The following is a 20624-nucleotide window of genomic DNA, read 5'->3' as shown; positions in this document are numbered from 1 at the left end:
TAAGTATATATAAAATATATAAGAATATTTAAATAATAATAAAATAAATTCGAATTCTGCCTTGGAGCCAACTAGGAAATTTCCCTTTCACACAAGCACACTAGCGAATCTGGAGGTGACACTTGTCATAGGCCCACTAGGCAAAAACTGAAGAAGATTCCCCTTGCTGACTGGACTACTGACTAGACTTCCATGTCATCATTCTGTCTCATTTTGCAATTTTTTTTAGATGTTTAGGAAAACGAACAACATGCCTTTTCTCCTTCATCCGAACTCCGTTTTCGACGAAACAAATTGTGTTGTGATTTTGTTGATGAGACAGATGCAACGATACCATTTTTGAGACAATATGAGAACTTTGAATTTTGAGCTAAATACTGAGCACCTGATCATACAAGGAATTTATACATGTTATCAGAGCTATATATATAGAAATTTCTACATGGTATGAGAGAAATAATCACTATCAGAGCATTTTTCACATTAGATCAGTAATTCTGATTTAAAAATTGATGGAGATCTAGTTCAGTGTAGATCCAGAAGACCCTCTATGTGGACTTCTTAATGGAGCTAGAAGGTTGCTAATGGGCAGATTATTGAGCCAATGTTTAGTGACACAAAAAGGAGTTGTGATCACTAACATTAGTATATTGAGGAGTAGATATATTTTCCACAGTAGAGGGAATCTAGTTTTAGAGGGAGAACCCTATGGAATCTAGTACTTCTGGATCTAGGGAGATTAGAGACATTATTGCAGTGGTTGTAGTAGCGTTACAGAAGTAGTAGCAACAATAGTATGAGTAGATCATGTTTCTCCATGCATCCAGCTATACCTCTAGGAGGCTGTGAGGTAGGGCAATGTAGATCCTTAGTCCAAGAGTAGCAGAAATTTGGACAGGGTCCATTAAGGTGTTTTGCTCTCATGGATCATTACCTTGCTATGGGGACCCACAATATTCAGTAGAAAGAGTATCAATGTCAGTCACATACTGAGGAGTACAGAGCAGTGTTGAGAATAGAGTAGGAGACTCGGTAGCAGAGTCAACATCAACACAATGTTTTCCAGTAGACAGTTGCAAATTGATTCAGTGATAATTTGTTTTAATTTTTGGATGCTTTTCAGTTGCAGATGTTGCAGTAGAAACAACAAAAGTAAAAAGTTTTGCATGCAGTCCATTCCAAAGGTGTTGGATTGTGGTATATGTGAATCCATTTCTTGTTGAGAGGGAGTGTTGAAAATGGCAACAAGAAAATCTTGAATTATTTTTTCCTGAATTAAATTAGGAGAAAAATTGTAATTCCACATCATAAGAAACCTTGTACGAGTTAACTAAGTTTACTTGAATCAGTTGGTTTAGTTAATTTTATTTGAGGATATAAATTGAGACATGTTGAGTATTTCCTATGTTATAGGAACCATGGTTGAGTTTATTTTGAGTTGTAATTAGTTAATTTATTTTAACTGAGTTAAAGTCAGCTAAACTAGTTCCAATTGTTGGAGGAACTAGTAGGAGATCTAACATTGGGGTGTTAATTCAAGTGTTAAACCAATTAGCTAATAATTCAACCATAAATAACTCATGCATCTGTCATCTGAGAGTTACCCAGTTGATAGTGGAGTTCAAGGGCGGTGTCCTATTAGTTGTATAATTATCTAAGTTGTATAGATGGTGCATGCAGCCAGAGGAAGAGCGTAAAAGAACTACGCAATCCAATGGAGGAAAATTCCTATTAAATAAGGCCTAATTCCTCATTGAATGACACAAGGAAATAATAGCTTGGAAGGCCAAGAAATCGGCTAAGTATTAGCCAAGAAATGTCTAGGAATCAATGAAAGAGATAGAGATAGTGCAAAGGTTACTCAGGCTTGAGAAAAGCATTGTAATCTTCTCATATTATTTTACTAATGCAATACACATATAGGAAGGAGTTTTGAGCAACAATCTTTCCCCTTAGATAATGTATAAGCATATGTGATCGAATCTTGTCTCATGTTTTGTGATTTATCGATTTATTAATCGTTTCCACTTATGAGTAGACTAGATTCAAGTATTTTGTTTTATCATATTACATCCATAGTTTTAATCTATAAGGAATTTCTACATGGTATTAGAGCTATATGTGTAGAAATTTCTACATGATATTAGAGAAGTAATCATTATCATAACATGATTCACATTAGATTGGGAATTCCAAATTACAGATTAATGGAGCTCTTGTTCAGAGGAGATCCAAAACATCCTCTCTGTAGACTTCTTAGTGGAACTAGAAGGTTTCTCGTGGGCAGATAATTGAGCCAATGTTTAGTGACACAAAAAGGAGTTGTGATCATTAGCATTTGTAGATTGAGGAGAAAACATATCGTATTTATCCATGCCTGTAGCTATACCTCCAGAAGTGAGGTGGGATGATGTAGATCCTTAATCCAAGAGTAGCAGAAAGTTGGGCAGGGTCCATTGAGGGTTTTTTGTCTCATGGATCATTACCTTGCAATGGGTACCCACAATATTCAGTTGTAAGAGGATCAATTTCAACCAGATATTGAGGCGTACATATCAATATTGACAGCAGAGCATGAGGCTCAGTAGCAGAGTCAACAACAACACAATTTTTTCCAGCAGACATCTGCAAATTGATTAAGTGGTATTTTTTTTTTAAATTTTTGGATGTTTTTCAGTTGCAGATATTGCAGTAGAAACAACAAAAGTATGAAAGGTTGCATGCAGTACATTCCAAATATTTTGGATTAGGTTATATGTCAATCTCTTTCTTGTTGAGAGGGAGTGTTGAAAATGGCAACAAGAAAATATTGATTTAATTTTCCCCTGAATTAAAGTAGGAGAAAAAGTGTATTCCACATCACAAGAAACCTTGTATGAGTTAACTAAGTTAATTTCACTCAGTTGGTTTAGTTAATTCGATTTGAGGGTCTAAATTGAGACATGTTGAGTGTTTCCTACTTTATAGGAGACCTGGTTGAGTTTATTTTTATTTGTAATTATTTAATTTATTTTAACTGAGTTAAAGTCAGTTAAACGAGTTCCAATTGTTGGAGGAACTAGTAGAAGGTCTAACATTGGGGTGTTCCTTCAAGTGTTAAACCAATTAACTGATAATTCACCCATAAATAACTCATGCATGCGTGATCTAAGAGTTACCAAGTTGAGATTGGAGTTCAAGAGCGATGTCCTATCAATTGTATAATTATCTAAATTCTATAAATGGTGCATGCATCCAAAGGAAGAGCCTAAAGCAACTGCTAAATCCAATGGAGGAAACTTCCTATTAAATAGGGGCCTAATTCCTCATTGAAAAACACAAGGAGGTAGGATCTTGGAAGGCTAGGAAATTGGCTAAGTATTGGCTAAGGATTGTCTAGGAAGCACTGAAAGAGATAGAGATAGTGGAAAGGTTGCTTAGGCTTGAGAAAAGCATTGTAATCTTCTCATATTTTCTGACTAATACAATATACAGATAGGAAGGTGTTTTGAGTAGTAAGATTTCTCCTTAAATAAATCTCTGAGCATATGTGATTGAATCTTGTCTCATGTTTTGTGATTTCTTAATAAATTAATTATTTCCATTGATGAGTAGAGTAGATTCAAGTCTTTTGTTTTCTACATGGTATCACAGCCAAATTTGCAAAAATTTCTACAAAGGGTGCTACACTAATATTATGGGGACCTAACATTGGTCCTCCTAAGTGGCATGAGATTTCACAAAATAGAAACTCATATTTTTATCATTGTAGAAAATCTAGTTAAGCATGTACAATCAAAAGTTCCAAACAAATACAGTTATAAATAGTGATAGAAGTTATATCTAAAATAGTATCCATATCCAACATGGGAATCATGATCATCCATAGTCAAATATGGGCATCATGATCATAGTCAACAAGGGAATGGACATTAAGATAGTCATTGAAGTTAATAAATTTAACTTAAATAAATTCAACATAGATGTTGCAATGTGATGAACAAAAGATGACATCAGAATGTGATAAACAACAAAAAATGTTGTAATGTGACAAACAACAAATGACATCTCAATGTGACAAAAAATAAATGCATTGCAATGTGATGAAAAAAATAATGTCACACTATGATGAACAACAAATTTTGTCACAATATGAAGAATAATAAATTTCATCACAATTTGATGAATAATAAAAGTTGTCATAGTATGATTAATAACAAATGACATCAAAATGTGTTAAACAACAAATGAGGTCACAATTTCATGAACAATAACATCATCACTCTAACAAACAATTAACAACAACACAATGTGATGAACAATAAATGTCATTTCAATGTCACACATAACAAACATTATCATAATGTGATGAACATCAAACATCATTACAATAGGACAAAAAATGATGCTCCAATGCGACAAGTAAAACTATTAACGACCATGGTAATCATGTTTAAATAAGTCAAACATGGTATTCCCTTGTTTTACAAAGGTCAACATGGTGAATTGTGGTCATATGTGGTTCAATATAATCAGTGATAGAAAACAAGGTCAACCATGGCCAAGATAGTTAATCATAATCAACTATGGTTGACCACAGTCATCTATAATTAAATACTAATAACCCTAGTCTACCATATTTGGCCATAGTCAACAATATGTTGACCATAGTTAACCATGGTCAAAAAGCAAGCTCAGCTATGGTTAAACCACATAGGATTCACCTTGTTAATCAATATCTTACCATAATCATTCATTAAGGGATTTTTAATTGTTAAAAATAGAATAAATATAATGTAGATATTTAGTGGGCATGTGGACTAGGGGGAAATTATAAGTATTGTGGGGTATAAAGAGGGGTATTCAGTAAAAATAAGGGATTTAAATTAAAAATAGGGGTTACTTTTATTATAAAAATATATAGAGAGGGGATTCAACAAAAGTTTACTAGGTGGAAACATTGTGGATCAAACATGGTCACCAATTTCAACCATAGTCAACCTCTTTTAAGCATATTCAAACAAGTTCAACCATGGTCCACTGTTTTCATCCATGCCCAACCATAGTCAACCATGGACAACATGGTCAACCATTTTCAACCAAAGTCAACCATGGACAACATGGTCAACTACTTTCAACCAAAGTCAACATGGTCAAATTATGGACATCCATGGTCTAAATGGGCTACCATGTTCATGGTCAACCATAACTTGACCATATTTAACCATTGTCAACCATTTTCAAACATAATGAAGCAAGTTTAACCATGGTTAAACATGATCACCAAGTTTTGGTGATGGTTAACCCTGTTCAATAATGTAACATAAATACATTGTTACAACAATGGTTGAACATGGTCGGTCATGGTCAACTTCGCCAATCCTCTTCAACCATTAATGTAAAAATTAATGTAACACTAACATTAATACTAATGTAACATCAACCATGGGTGTAGAACATTAATGTATCATAAATACATTGTTACACTAATAGTCAACCGTGGTCAACCTTTTCAATGAATGTAAATCATGGTTAGTCATTGTTAACCTTGTCAACCCTCTTAAACCATAGTCAACCATCATCAAACATCAACAAACCTCAACAACTATGGTAAACCTTCATCACCTATTTCTAACCATAGTCAAATAATATCAAACATTATCAAACGTGGTCTACTAATATACTCAAAGTATGTTGGTTGTCAAACAGCACAACTACATTAATAAAGTTGTTGATATAGGTCAATTAACATTATTTTCTACCTTTGAAAACTAATGTTACTATTTAACATGCGAAAGGTAGAAAATGACATCATACATATATCAACCACTTCATTAATTTTATTGTACTAATTCATTTTTTATTATTACCATCTTTTATTAATATTAAAATAATATTTATGCAATATTTTTTAATCATATAACTTTATATATTTAAAATAATGAAATAATAATATTCTTTTAATGGTCTGCTTTTAGCTGCTTGCAATTGTTTATCTAAATATTTAGGGTAATGTTTGAATATTCTAATAACTAAATGATTTAAATATTGAGTTGTAGGTAAAACTGTTTTACTTTGATATATAAAATCTAAAATTTCATTGTAATTTTCATTTTCATTGTATTGGTTAGTGTTATTGGCATTGATCTGTTACCATCTTCACTTAGCATGTGTGTTAGAATTAAAATCTTATTGTCATTTTATTCGGTTGAATGCCTGGTGTCCAACTTCGCATATCCAATGTAAGTTCAATTAATATTTGTAACGTCCATGACACAGGAAGTTGCAACGTGCTTTGTTCCTCATTCTTTGCCATATTAGTTTGCGATTTTGCATGCGCACTGTAATTTCATCTAATGTTGTAACCTCCATCACACAAGTAATTGTAATATGCTTTGTTCCTCACTTTTTGCCATATTAGTTTGTGTTGAGACCTAATCCTTGGGATTGGGTAAATATATGTAAATAAATAAATGAGAAATGTGAACAGTCATCGGGTGATGAACTAAACAGTATCTCCCTCATGTATATAACAGACTTACTTGATTGAATGAATAACACGAATCAGTTTTTGATTAATGGAGTTACTATCTGGCCTGACATGGTATCAGAGCCAACTCCTTCTTTTAGCCTTTATGTCTTTGTAACTCCTAGTCTGCTCCAGATTGCTCCCCATATAATTCAGTAACTGATTACCTGCGTTCTGTCTGCCATCCCTGCGCTCTCTGTACCTGTGCTCTCTATAATTGATGGAGAGAATCTCAATGAAATTTCAATCAGTATTTCCACCTCCTATTCTCAATGGGCACAGGAGGTCCCACTGTCACTGTCACTGTGTGCCAGTCTGCCAGTTGAATGCTCCAAACTCGATTGTGATTTTGTGAGTTAAGTTGGGGGTGAGGGTTTCAATAAACATTGTCGTCACATGCAGGCGTAGCAAGCGATCTGCATTTAACAATGCGAGTTAAGTTCGTGGATGAGGGTTTCAATAAGAAATATACATTTAAGAGTGCAATTTTTATGAAAAATTGTCGCCGACTCTTCTCTCTATAATGCCAAATTGATAGGGAGAATTTCGATGAAATTTCAAGAAACATTGTCGCCGACTCTGCTCTCTGGTGGCCTATGCGCGGCTTCATCGATTATTGCAAGAAACCAAGTTTCATATGTTTGAATGCTGGACGCTTATGTTGTTTCATATGTTTGAAAGCTGGATGCTCTGTTGCTTGATTTCTTGCTACTACAGATCCATTCATTGATGTGGATGCCAAGGACGCTGCTGATTTACAGCTATATTTTTTTATGTAGCTGGGGCCAAAGTATGTTCTAATAGTTGAATGCTGGTCTGACTATTCTAATATCCTTTCAAATAGTTGAACGTTGGTCTGACTGTTCTAATAGTTGAACGCTGGTCATGGTATATTCCTTTCAAATAGTTGAACGTTGGTCTGACTGTTCTAATAGTTGAACACTGGTCATGGTATATTCCTTCAAATAGTTGAACGCTGGCCTAATATCCTTTCAAATAGTTGAAAGCATACATTTGAACGCTGACAACAAATTTGTGGCAGAATGTTTGGTGGAGGCAGAACGTCCATGATGCGTTGAGCCCTTTTAAAAGAGGCCGTATGGTATGAAGAATTGGCTTTGTATGCTGCGTATGCATTGAATGTTTTTTTATTGGTAGCCGTGTATGTTTTGAAGGTCATTTTTTCTCATTGTATTAAAATTGTGATGCCCGTGATTCAATGGGTACATGAAAACCTTGTGTTAGAAGTTTTAGTGGACGATAATGCCCTTTGAGAATGCCCTTTTGAGTACATTTTTACTGTATATTGGAAGAAGTATTTGTTTCTATCAGCAATTTTTTTTTTTTTACAGAATGCATTCAATCATATCCATGGTAGGAATAGTTCTCACTGGCAAGGAGAACTATCCTGAATGGTCTCGGATGATAAAACACACCCTCATCTTCAATGAGGTGTGGAAAGGAGTGTGTTGGAGAAGGAGACAATGACCCAGTATAGCCTACCTCAGACAAAGAGCTCTGGGAAAACAAGAACATCAAAGCTTATGCATTAATCACAACATCTATAAATGAAGAGGTAAGTCACCATATTTCGTCATATTCAACTACCTTTGAAGCTTTACAAAAGCTGAAAGAACTCTATGGCTCACATTCTGCACTTGAAGTCGTTCAACTCATGATTAAACTCTTCACTCTTGAACTGCAAAATAATGATCCTCTTGCTCTTGCATCTGAAGTAAAGTCTATAATGCATGATATCAAATCCACTAAGGTTGAATTGGATATTCCTCTTATTGCTTTTCTCAAGGCACTTTATCCTACTTACTCCAATTATCTTGAGTCATTTCAAGCAAATGGAAATCTGAAAGATATAACCTTTGACTCTCTTGTGAAAAAGTTTGCTGAAAGAGAGAAAGATTTTGGAAAGAAGACAACCCCTGAATCTTCTGAACAGACTGTGTGCCTTGCTCATAAAGAAAAGCACCCTGCTCAAGATTCTACAAGAGGAAGAGGTGGACGAAGAGGAAGAGGAAGATATTTCAGAGGTAGGGGGGGCATACATTCTCAAGGAGAGAAGGTAGATTTGCATTGCATACGCTGCAAAATAAATGGATCACATGATGCCTCTACATGCAAGCTACCATGGGACAAAATTGAGCAGAAAGAAACCAACAGAACGGTAAAAATGATGATACAGACAAAGGTAAAGCACCTGAATCCGCTCACTATGTTGAGACACAATGTAACATTGGAGTAAATGAAGATTTGTTTAATGCTTCACTTTCTTCACGGAAAAATGATTGGTTGCTTGATTCAGGAGAAGCCTGCCACGTGTCTCATAGAAAAGATTTTTTTGAAGATTTCACTGACAATGTTGATGGAGCAGTATACTTTGCAGATCAATAAAAAATCAAGCCATCAGTGCTTGGCACAATCAGGCTGAAACTACCTGGTCTTCTAGACTTTCTTCTGCATCATGTTCTATATCTGCCACAGCTCAAGAGAAACTTGTTGTCCTTGGTCCACATACGCCAGCAAGGTCATTCCATTCATATGTTTGATGGCAAGCTTGAGGTAAGAAAAGCATCTAACCACTCACTTGTCATGAGGGGAATAGAAGAAGAAAGGCTTATCAAGCTGCAAGGAACCTATGCTCATGCACACCATTTCTCATACAATGCTCATCATGAAGAAGGTACACTTCCATCAAGTTCATTATGGCATGCTAGATTTGGACATTTGAACTATGATAATCTCCGCTTGTTGAAGAAAAATGGTGTTCCTGGTTTGCCTACAATTCCCAGGAAACTTAAGCAATGTGATGCTTGCATTCCAGGAAAGCATAGAAAATAGTATTTTCATGATTCACACTCAAGAGCACATAGGAAAATTGAACTTATTCATTCAGATTTATGTGGTCCAATGCCTGTTCCTTCTGCAAATGGAAATAAATATATCATGACATTTATTGATGACTACACCAGAATTTGTTGGGTTTATTTATTGAAGAACAAATCTGATGCTTTTCAAACGTTCAAAAATTTTCATAAATGGATTGAAAATGATGCACAATCTCATATTGGGTCTATTTGCACTGATAATGGAAAACAATACACATCAAATGAATTTGAAAACTATCTTCGCTAACATGGGATCAAACATCAAACAATTGTGCCTTATAATCCCCAACAAAATGGTGTAGCTGAAAGAATGAATATGACAATCTTAAATATGGTACGATCCATGCTCTTCTTCAAAAATGTAAAGATAATGTTTTGGGCTGATGACGTTCTATGTGCTGCATATATAAAGAATAGATGTCCATCTAATGCTATAAGAAACAAGACTCCTTATGAAATGTGGTATGGACATGTTCCTTCAGTAAAACATCTCAGGGTCTTTGGTTCCATCTGTTATGCTTTGATACCAAAGGTACATAAAAACAAACTTGGTGCTAGAAGTCGTAAGTGTATCTTCCTGGGATATTCAAACACCTCCAAAGCATACCATCTCTATGATGAAGTAAATAAGAAGTTTGTTGTATCTAGAGATATAATTTTTCTTGAATCATCCAAAACTAACAATGTTGTTGAGCGGCAACTTGATCGCTTGGATAGATTCGCAAAAACAAAATCATTTCAAGAATTTAATAATCAGATTCCACATCTTGAAGGGGGGATTCCTATACTAGATAAACATGTGGAATCTTCTTCTGAAGAACACTCTCCCCGCATGAAACTCCAACAACGGATGATGCTTTAAGTGATGTAATTGATAGAATTGGGAGACTCAATCTTGATTCAATCCCAACTCAGTCAACGGAGCAGCTTGGACCATCTCAGAAAGGTCCCCCAAAGTGGCTGACAAAGACACTTGAAAGTGTTCATCCTGATGAAGTTGGAAAGACAGGAACCAGAAATTCAAACAAGAAAAATGGAGGTGATGTAGATGACTCTAATTCACCTGTTGATATGGATGTTTCTTATGATTGTGAATTGAACTTGTCTAAAGATTTTGAACTAACTTCCTTCAAAGAAGCTACTTCTCATGATGAATGGAAAGAAGCAATGCAAAAGGAGTATGATGCCCTCATAAAGAATGACACTTGGAAGCTGGTTGATCCTCCATTAAGAACCAAACCAATTGGCTACAAGTGGGTCTACAAGAACAAGTATAAAGCTGATGGCTCACTTGACAAGCACAAAGCTAAGCTTGTGGCAAAAGGTTTTGCACAGAACGAAGGGGTCGATTATGAGGAGACTTTTTCCCCCACAAAAAAATGGGCTACCATCCAGGCACTCTTTGTACTAGCAGCTCAGAACAGTTGGAAAGTCCATCAAATGGATGTAAAAATTGCTTTCTTGAATGGAGATCTAAAAGAGAATGTTTTTATGTCCCAGCCTCAAGGATTTGCTGTGAAAGGGCATGAAAATAAAGTATGCAAACTTGTGAAGTCCTTGTATGGCCTCAAACAAGCACCACGAGCCTGGTATGAAAAACTCACTGAGCATCTTCTGAAACTCAATTTAAAACATTTTGATCTTGATGATGCAACTTTATTTGTCAAGAAAGTTGGCAAACAGTTGTATATCTTGTGGTATATGTAGATGATCTTTTGATGATAGGGAAAAATGAAAGCTACATTGCATCCATAAATAAGGAATTGGGGAAAGTTATGAAATGTCTGATTTGGGCTATGTTCATTACTATCTTGGCATTGAAGTAACCCAACATCAAAAGTCCATATTTATTTCTCAAAAGAAATACATTGGGGATCTGTTGAACAGGTTTGGCATGACAGAGTGCAATCCTCTTACTACTTCAATGGAACAAAACTTAAAGCTCACGTCTATTGAAGGAAAAGAATTTGAGGATGCAAAAAAGTATAGATAGCTTGTACAAAGTCTCAACTACCTAACTACTACCAAACCAGACATTTCGTTTGTCGTTTGAATCCTCTCCAGGTTTATGCAAAAGCCTTGTGAGGGACATTGGTCTGCTGCAAAAAAAGTTTTAAGGTACTTGAAGGGAACTCAGAACTTTGGAATCAAGTACACACAGGTGGATGACTTCATCTTGATCGGATACTCTGATTTAAACTTCGATGGAGACAAAGAAATTGGGTTATCTACTTCAAGATATGCTATGAGTCTTGGATCAGGCGCTGTCTCCTGGAGATCACGCAAACAATCAGTTCCAGCAGATTCCACAACAGAAGTAGAATATGTGGCAGCAGCTGAAGCAACAAAAGAAATTGTGTGGCTCAGGAAAATTCTTGAAGATTTGCAGGTAAAACAAGTACAATCAACTCCACTCATGATTGACAACACCTCTGCAATAAAGTTGGCCAAAAACCCAAAGTTCCATGATCGAAAAAAGCACATCAATACTAAATTTCATCTAATTCGACATCATGTTGACGCCAAAACAATCCATCTCCGTCATTGTTCCACAAATGAGCAAATTGGAGACATCTTCACCAAAGCGCTTGGAAGAGAAAAGCTTGAATGATTCAGAATGATGCTTGGACTCACGAACATCCCTTCAGATTAAGGGGGGGAATGTTGACACCTAATCCTTGTGATTGGGTAAATATATGTAAATAAATAGATGAGAAATGTGAACAGTCGTCGGGAGATGAACTGAACAGTCTTTCCCTCATGTATATAATAGACCTACCTGATTGAATGAATAACACGAATCCGTTTTTGATTAATGGAATTACTGACTGGCCTGGCAGTTTGTAAATGATTGTATTCATAGTTTGTAAATTATAAAGTGTCTGCTCTGATTTGTGAATTGACATGGAGTTGTTGATTGGTAGTATATTTTACTAACTTTGATTTATAAATAGAGTTTTTTTTTTAATATAAATTAGATTAATTGTTTTATGTTTTTTTAATTAATTTTATTGGAAACTAATTAAAATATCTAGTAAAATTTTTTGGTAGATATTAAAAAAGAAATTTTTAGCCAACATCTTTGAAAAATAAATTTTAGCCAACATCTTTCGAACCAACGATTAAAAAAACCAACAATTAAAAATATGTTGAACTAGTAAATTTAAATAAATATGTTAAATTTAAATATTATAATTAAATATTTTAGCTTTATAATTAAATTAATTTATATATGAAAATATAATTTAAATAACAAAAATTATAATTCCATTAAAAATTATACTATCAAATTTTAATGATAAAAGAAATATAATTTTCCTTAAATTAATGTATTATCTAATTTTAATGAAAATAAAACTTAATATAATGATAATGATACTTTTTATAAAATGTTGTCTTGGGATAGCTCAATTGGCAATGGGCTAATCAGAAGTCTTGAGTTCAAATCTTGTGCTATCTCTGGGGTGAGAATACATGATGAAGATGTATACCTACCAAGCTTACAAAAAAAAAAAAATCATTAAATTAATTGTAGCTGATTTTAATGAAAAAATAACAGTGAACATTACTTTTCGTTAAGTTGACGCCACAAAGTGTATAAGATTTGTAATTTTTATACATTGATAGGGAGGATTTATAATTTTTATGCACGAAAGTCTTGATATACATGATTTTAGACTTTTGTGATTCATATTGATTTTGGTAATTTTCAATTTTTATACATTAGTAAGGAGGATTTATAATTTTTATGCATGAAAGTCTTCATATACTTGATTTTAGAATTTTGTGATTCATACTGATTTTGGTAATGTCTTTGCCATAAATCACATCATAAGTTGATGGTCCAAGTTTCGAACCATCTAATGTGATTTACTCTGTTTCTAAGTATTTAATGTCATTTATCCCTAACTTTATCATGAGAGTGAACCACATTGTTGGAATATCTAATTCCTACTTGTCTCAGTTGTGATTCTTACTAAGTAAAGGAGTCCGTTCCTAGTAGTTAGGATCTATTCCCTACATTGGTGTGTGGTTGAGATATTCTCTCAACCAACAAATTGTGTGTGCATATATATTATGCAATTGTATTTGACTAATGAAAGAATAGACATCGTCAGATTTTATCATGGTATCAGAGACCTAAGGGCCTCGCCCCTCGTGGGCTTGGCCCTCCCTGGGTCGAGAAAATAAAGAGTTGGTGAATTTTTTTATTTGTCCACTCATTTGAGCCGAACTTGGCATGTAGAGGGTTGTGTGTGGTTTTTCCGCTGTTGTTGAAAAGGATGCGTAAGATCAGTGTTTGGACATTCAATTTTTCAAAGCTGTGGAGCTATTTCACAGTCAAGTTGTATACTGTGTAGATCGAAGTGGCACACGACGTTGTGTTCAGATTGTGCTTGTCTGACAGTATCGTATACGGGTGTTGGAGCTGCGTCACATTGGCTACCAGATCTGGTGAGGTTGTGTATTCTATCTGGTGTGTTATGAAGTTGAAGATACGAGTGAACTTCCTAGCACAGAGTCTTGATCAAGCCCTAAAATTCACAAGGGAGCACACGTCTTGGCCTATTGATAATCCAAGAGACCATCCACCAATTATTGAGATTGGATGGAGGTATGCAACAAGCACAGAAGATCTGTTGACATGATTAGAGATGCATTGTCTGGGTTGGAGATCTATTTACTTCTGGCCTACTCGACCTGCATTTAAAGGGGTGGCACCTGCTATTGCTTTGGATCATTTAGCACAAAGGAAACATATATCTTGTGGACTGTGTTTGTAGTGTTGTATGCGATATTGCATGCTGCTAGTTTATTTTCTACCAAATCACTTACTCCTAAGATTTCAGACCCAGAGAGCATTTGGTTTTTATCAGCAATGTGTTTCCAGCATGTAATGAGCTTTCTAGAGTTTTGGTGGGGTAGTGATGGAAGTTTTCAACAATGGTGGAATGAAGAGTGGTTTTGGTGGATATCAAACGCATCATGTTTCCTATTGGGCACTCTGGAAGCATTCTTCATATCTATTGGGTTGGTAGAAACAGGGTTTTCAGTCACACCCAAGAATTCAGAAACAGATAATGCAACCCCCTATAAAATAGCTGCATCGCCTCTGTTCACTCCTCTGGTAATGTTGGTCATGATGTTCTCGGTTGCCATGGTGACTGCAGCAGCACTTGTGTGGCATGTGGAGTTTGGTGATACTGCATCCCATTCTTTCTCAATTGCTCGATGTGAGGAAGGGAATTGATATGGTGCCTCTGTCCGTGATGCTGCCGTCTGTTATTGGTACTACTATTTTGTGTGTGATGGTTGAGCATCCCACTGTACATTTCAGAGGCATCTCCTGCTAAAATCAAAGGAGCGGCCTTTGAGCAGATCAAGAGTTGTGACTGTTTTTCAAATAGTGATCAAAAGTCATGTGGGGTAGAGATAGAGAAATTTGATCAATTATTAATCTGAAAGTTTATTTTTTTTTTATTTCATGGAGTCTTCATAAATTTATTGTGCCTTATTGAGTCTAGCTAACTCAATTTAGGTAAAGTTATTTTGTTAGAATCCGCGACTCTAGCAAATGACAACAGGTTAAGCATGAACTTCCAAGGTTTAATTGACAAAGAAAAAGATGCCCAAGATGTGGAATGAGTAGCAACAACGATTAAACGATGATGGACAGCGAGGTGAAAGTGTGAGTTTGTTTGTGTTTGTAGAATAGACTCTATTATGTTGTAATGTAAATCACAGTTGTAATGTAAGCAAGTCTAGGATGTTTTGTAATGGTCTTTGTAATGTATGTACCTGGTAACTCCAAAGAGTTGGAGCTGTGTTGTAAGCCCTGTAAGGCATGTGTATCCCCATACAGTTCGTGGTAATATAAAAACCACTTTGTATTTGCAGTGTTGGTTTGTGGTAAGCCAGAAACTACATGTAAGAGTGAAATGAGACAGAGATTCATGTTGGCATGGTTTAGGGTTAGCCGAGAAAACCCTTGGCCTGGTTGAGTCGGGTCTTTGGTGAGATTTAGTGGCTAGAGTTCCCTAGTGGTAGGTTTGTAGCCCAAAGTGGTTGGAGTGCCCTAGTGGCAGATTTGTGGCTCATAGCGTCTGAGGTGAGCCTTGGTGGCTGTGTTTAGCCTTGGTAGCTAAGAGCCCTTGGAGGCATGGTTGAGGGTAATCCGATAAAACCCAATGCATGGTTATGGGTAATCTGACAAAACCTAGGTTAATAATGATGGAGGGGGATTTACAGGTACAGATACATGTATGCAGCTATAATGGTTGACAGAACCATGTATGCAAAGGACATCCTACAAGACTGGCGGTTGCAGTGGTTGGCACCCATGCATTCCAATAGATGGTTGTTCCTTTACATGGACGTTGACATATTCTTTACTTATGCTTGACCACAACTAGATTTAGTAGATTGATATGGAGACAAGTACTCATTAGTGGAGAGTGTTGGAATATCTAATTCCTACTTGTCTTAGTTGTGATTCTTACTAAGTAAAGAAGTTTTTTCCTAGTAGTTAGGATCTATTTCCTACATTGGTGTGTGGTTGAGATATTCTCTCAACCAACAGATTGTGTGTGCATATATATATATATATATATATATATATATATATATATATATATATATATATCTGTAATTATATTTCATTAATGAAAGAATAGACATCATCAGAAGTCTTGGGTTCAAATCTTGTGCTATCCATGGGTGATCTTGTGCTATCCCTGGGGTGAGAATACACGATGAAGATGTACACCTAAGAAGCTTACAAAAAAGAAAAAATCATTAAATTAATTGTAGCTGATTTAATACACGATGAAGATGCACACCTACGAAGCTTACAAAAAAAAATTTCATTAAATTAATTGTAGCTGATTTTAGTGAAAAAAACATAAAACAGTGACCGGTACTTTTCATTAAGTTGACGCCAAAAAGTGTATAAGATTTGTAATTTTTATACATTGATCAGGAGGATTTATAAATTTTTTGCATGAAAGCCTTGATATACTTGATTTTAGACTTTGGTGATTCATATTGATTTTGGTAATTTGTAACTTTATGCATTAATAAGGAGGATTTATAATTTTTATGCATGAAAGTCGTCATATACTTGATTTTAGACTTTTGTGATTCATACTGAATTTTGGTAATGTCTTTCCCATAAATCACATCATAAGTTGATGGTCCAGATTTTGAACCATCTAATGTGATTTACTACATTTCTAAGTATTTACTGTACTTTATCCCTAACTTTGTCGTGAGAGTAAACCACATTAGATGGTTCCAAACTTAGAATAACAATTTATAATGTGATTAATCCCAAAAACATTACAAAAACAATCTTCATATAATCCATTATTAATAATTTGCTTATAAAATATTGACCGTTTATCATACGGAGATAAGTATGATAATGGAGGGTATTAATCTTAAGCGTTTTCGAACGACCATAAGAGCATAATTAAGAGCGAGCCAGTAAGCGTTTCTGAACTTGAGCATTCATCGTTCCCCTCTGATACAGTGTATTTAAGCGTTTCTGAACCTGGGCATTAATCGCACCCTTACGTTAATGGAATCCTGGAAAGTAATTGCTGTTGATTTGAGTATAAGGTCATCACAATATATCCTGATGGTGTCAGGTATAATAATGGAGGCCATTAATCTTAACCGTTCACAGGCTTTATTTATGCTATACCATCATATATACATTACACATCACAGGCTCAGAAATATCTGTTGGTTGAACGGGGGCGTAGGAGATATCAACTCCATCTTCATCAGCAATGCCGGACTTCATCCTGAGCTCCCCTAAGAAAAGTATAGCTGTCATTTGCACTGCACTGCTCTTCTACAGCGTCATGAACTTGGAAGCAACACCAGCTCAGGAAACCACTAAATTCGCATTGGTTCTGCAGGTGAATTCGACCACAATTCCAAATTAAGATATTACTCAAATTCTGCATATTTTCGAATCATATTTGAGTATAAAGCCAGCATCGGTATCATTGAAATAACTAGATAATCTTATTTCTGTATGTTGTTTTAACAGTGGCCGCCATCCTATTGCAGTATGAATGGGTCTTGTTGCAGTATGAATGAGTCTCGTTGTTGCCCTTCTCCAAAGAATTTCTCAATCCACGGTCTATGGAAAGAAGGATCCCGGAAGGGGCCTCCTCCTCCCTTTAATTTTTCTCAGGTGTTTTAGAATAATCACATTTACATTCAACAACATTAATCTAACTAATAACAAAACTGAGATTTATTTTTTTTCTAATTAAAAATATATATATGCTAATAGAGTTTAGTTTTTTGTGATCTATATAGATTCTAAAATTTTGTTTGCACAATAATCACATCATGAAATATTTGTTTACCTTTTTTTACCCTTTGATCTATATAGATTCTAAAATTTTGTTTGCACAATAATCACATCATGAAATATTTGTTTACCTTTTTTTACCCTTTTCGAACTAAACGGTATGGTTCATTTTATCCCGACGTGATTATTACGTTAAAAAATTTATATATACTTTTTTCCATATTGAGTGTACCGTGGGCTCGAATGTCATGTGCAGATCAGGGATCTAGAAAGTAAGTTGAACGAAGAATGGCCATCACTGAATTGCTCACGTTGTTGTAATAATAAGCAGTTCTGGCAATATGAGTGGCAGAAACACGGCAAATGCACTCAGGTATTAAAACAGCACGAGTATTTCGTTGCTGCTCTTCAGCTAAAAGAAAGAGTCAATATTCTGCATGAGTTGCAGAAGCATGATATTCAGCCAAACGGGTCAGCGTACAACTTGGTCTCTATCCACAGAGCACTGAAAGAAGTTACAGGACATGATGTAATGATTGAATGCAACAAAATAAACGACCACATGTATCAACTGTATCAGATACATTTATATGTCGAATATGGGAGGACATTTAACTTTACCAATCCACCTAAAGATAGGTATTATGTCACGCTCCCATACAGGACATACAAGTAATTTTTTTTTTTAACTATATTAACCTTACACATTTGTAATTATCAACACAATCTATGTTAATCCTTACGGTTATATTCACATATCAACACTAATCTACGTTCTACTTATAACAATAACATATATTGTAACAATACTCATACCCACAACATATATTATAGCAATACTTATAACCATAACATATATTATAACACGGGATTTGTTTTATGCATTGACATAATGAATATCGCTTGACCCTACCACACATGAGGTTCACGGTATATACATTCCATTTGTTTAACTTTATATGTACATATGTTGACTTGGCAATACGACACACAGTTGGCACTGGTGCTTTAATGGTTTAATTATGGTTATCGGATTCTTCATATCCCGAGAAATCTGTGACCGGTCCGGCCCTGCCATCGATCCAACTGGTTTGATCGGCAGCGTCCACTTGGATGGATTAACGGCTAAGTGGCAAGCTGCCATGTGCGCTTGGAGCCTACGGCCTGGCACCTTGGGCTTGCCACCTTCGCGCCAGAACCATCCCGAAGTCCACCGGCTATCGAACGGTGACTACAAGCACTCCACAGATCTACGGCTCTGGTTGAGCCACGAAACGGTAAAGGGTTTAAGTTATATATATGACTGTTTTATGTTTTCGGCTCTATTTTCCCGGTTCATTCATTTCATTGCAGCAACAACACTGCATTCACTCAGCACTGCTCCGCGTTTTACACAGTATTTTCCAGGGCCTCGGCCTACAGCCATTGCTTCTATGTTCAACCTTCCTTGTCCTTGGAGTTACTCGTTCTGTGACAAACGACACCAGGCCTGTTAAATCCGGTACTGATATTTCTTTTCCTCTGCGATTTGTTACAAGTTCCCATTATTTGCACCAGGTTCATCTACTAATCCAGTTGTTGACCTGTGCAGGTGGTTCATCACCAATTCCGTCAGGGTCGAGGGATTCGTTCATTTCGCCGGTTGTCGATGCTAGGTAAGGGTTCAATACTTCCGCCTTCTTCCATGTAATTCGTCCGGGCTTTAATGAATATTTATTCCCTTGGCAGGGATGCCGGCTTTGTATTTCGTTTATTTTGCTCCTCTGCACCAGCTCAGAGTCCCGGCTTAGTCGGAACTACTCAGCTAGGAGGCATATCGCTTTGAGTGCGCTCGTAGCCGTGCTTCATTTAGCTACTGAGCTATTGTTTAGTCATGTACTGTTCACTTGAACGCAGCCGTTATAATTATTGTTCTTTGTGACCTCGGCTGTAAGGGTTTGATGTGTTTGTTTGACATTGTTTGGAATACAACACAGAACATGGGTAATACCATGGGTTCAGGACTATTTAATATGTTTTCCTCTGGTTAAATGATGTTTCCAATCTGGCCTGTTATCGGTCTCTGTTATTGAAATTACATGTTATTTACAGTGAATCTCTGCTGTTGCATCTTCCACTTATTGATGCATGCGTATGTGTTATATTTCCGGCTTTGGCGCCTCGGCCAGCTAAGCACCAGCTGCAGCTCGGTCCGAGGGGGTTCGCCAAAGCGGAGGGTTAATGGCTGAGGTTGCATGCAACCAAGGACGCCATGTTTCTACCTCGGCGTTTATACTTATTATTTCTTTTATGATAAACTGTGTATGTATAGGGTTTCCTTGATGCATGTGACCCATTTACATATATATCGAATATGATACACTGTAGACATGATTCGTTAAAATCTTTATAATTACTTGCGGTTCAGTTGACCAGATTAAGATATGGCATCTCCGGTTTTTAATGTTTGCCCCATTTGTTATATTGATAATAGCACAGTTTGTTCTCGGTAGTTACTTAGCCCGTGAGGCTCTCTAAGCTCACTCATGATTATATATTTATCAAAGTATTAGGGTTTACTGCCATTTTCGTTAGGAGAGAACGCCTGTACAATTTCTCGTTTTCCATTTTCCGAATGTGAAGATTCTAATCTGTACTTTCTCTTTTACATATAAATGAGGGTTAATGCCACCGATGTTATGATAAGCCGTTTATTACATGCTCTATTGTTTTTTTAAAGGACCATGCAGAATTAACTTTGTCGCTATATTTATTTCATCTAGACTTTATTGTTATTTCCTTCAGTTTATACATACAGCTCCATTTCGACATTCTATATTTTCGACATTCGATTCTGTTCTACATTTTTGACATTTGGTTCTGTTCTATATTTCATACCGAATACAAT

The 20624-nt window shown here is 35.8% G+C and overlaps 1 protein-coding gene and 1 pseudogene across 1 annotated transcript; both read left to right on the top strand.

The window, feature by feature from the left end:
- Positions 1-14762, top strand: part of LOC149166095 (cellulose synthase A catalytic subunit 9 [UDP-forming]-like) — an 80882-nt pseudogene extending 66120 nt beyond the window's left edge.
- Positions 14763-17201: 2439 nt separating this feature from the next.
- LOC149166094 (ribonuclease 3-like) lies at positions 17202-18413 on the top strand. The gene is made up of 3 exons (XM_089430042.1): positions 17202-17333; positions 17468-17614; positions 17994-18413. The coding sequence occupies exons 1-3, from the start codon at positions 17202-17204 to the stop codon at positions 18411-18413; spliced, it is 699 nt and encodes a 232-aa protein (XP_089286168.1).
- The last annotated feature ends 2211 nt before the right edge of the window (positions 18414-20624 follow it).

Source organism: Pinus tabuliformis, chromosome 5_1 (genome assembly GCF_031772625.1).
Source record: "Pinus tabuliformis cultivar Carrire ecotype Pingquan chromosome 5_1, CPIR1, whole genome shotgun sequence".
NCBI lineage: Eukaryota > Viridiplantae > Streptophyta > Pinopsida > Pinales > Pinaceae > Pinus > Pinus tabuliformis.
This window is presented reverse-complemented; position numbering and strand designations above follow the sequence as displayed.

Coding starts and splice junctions, on each gene's coding strand:
- LOC149166094 (XM_089430042.1), top strand. CDS start 17,202: ATGCCGGACTTCATCCTGAGCTCCCCTAAGAAAAGTATAGCTGTCATT. Junction 17,334..17,467: donor AATTCGCATTGGTTCTGCAG/GTGAATTCGACC, acceptor TTGTTTTAACAG/TGGCCGCCATCCTATTGCAG. Junction 17,615..17,993: donor CTCCCTTTAATTTTTCTCAG/GTGTTTTAGAAT, acceptor TGTCATGTGCAG/ATCAGGGATCTAGAAAGTAA.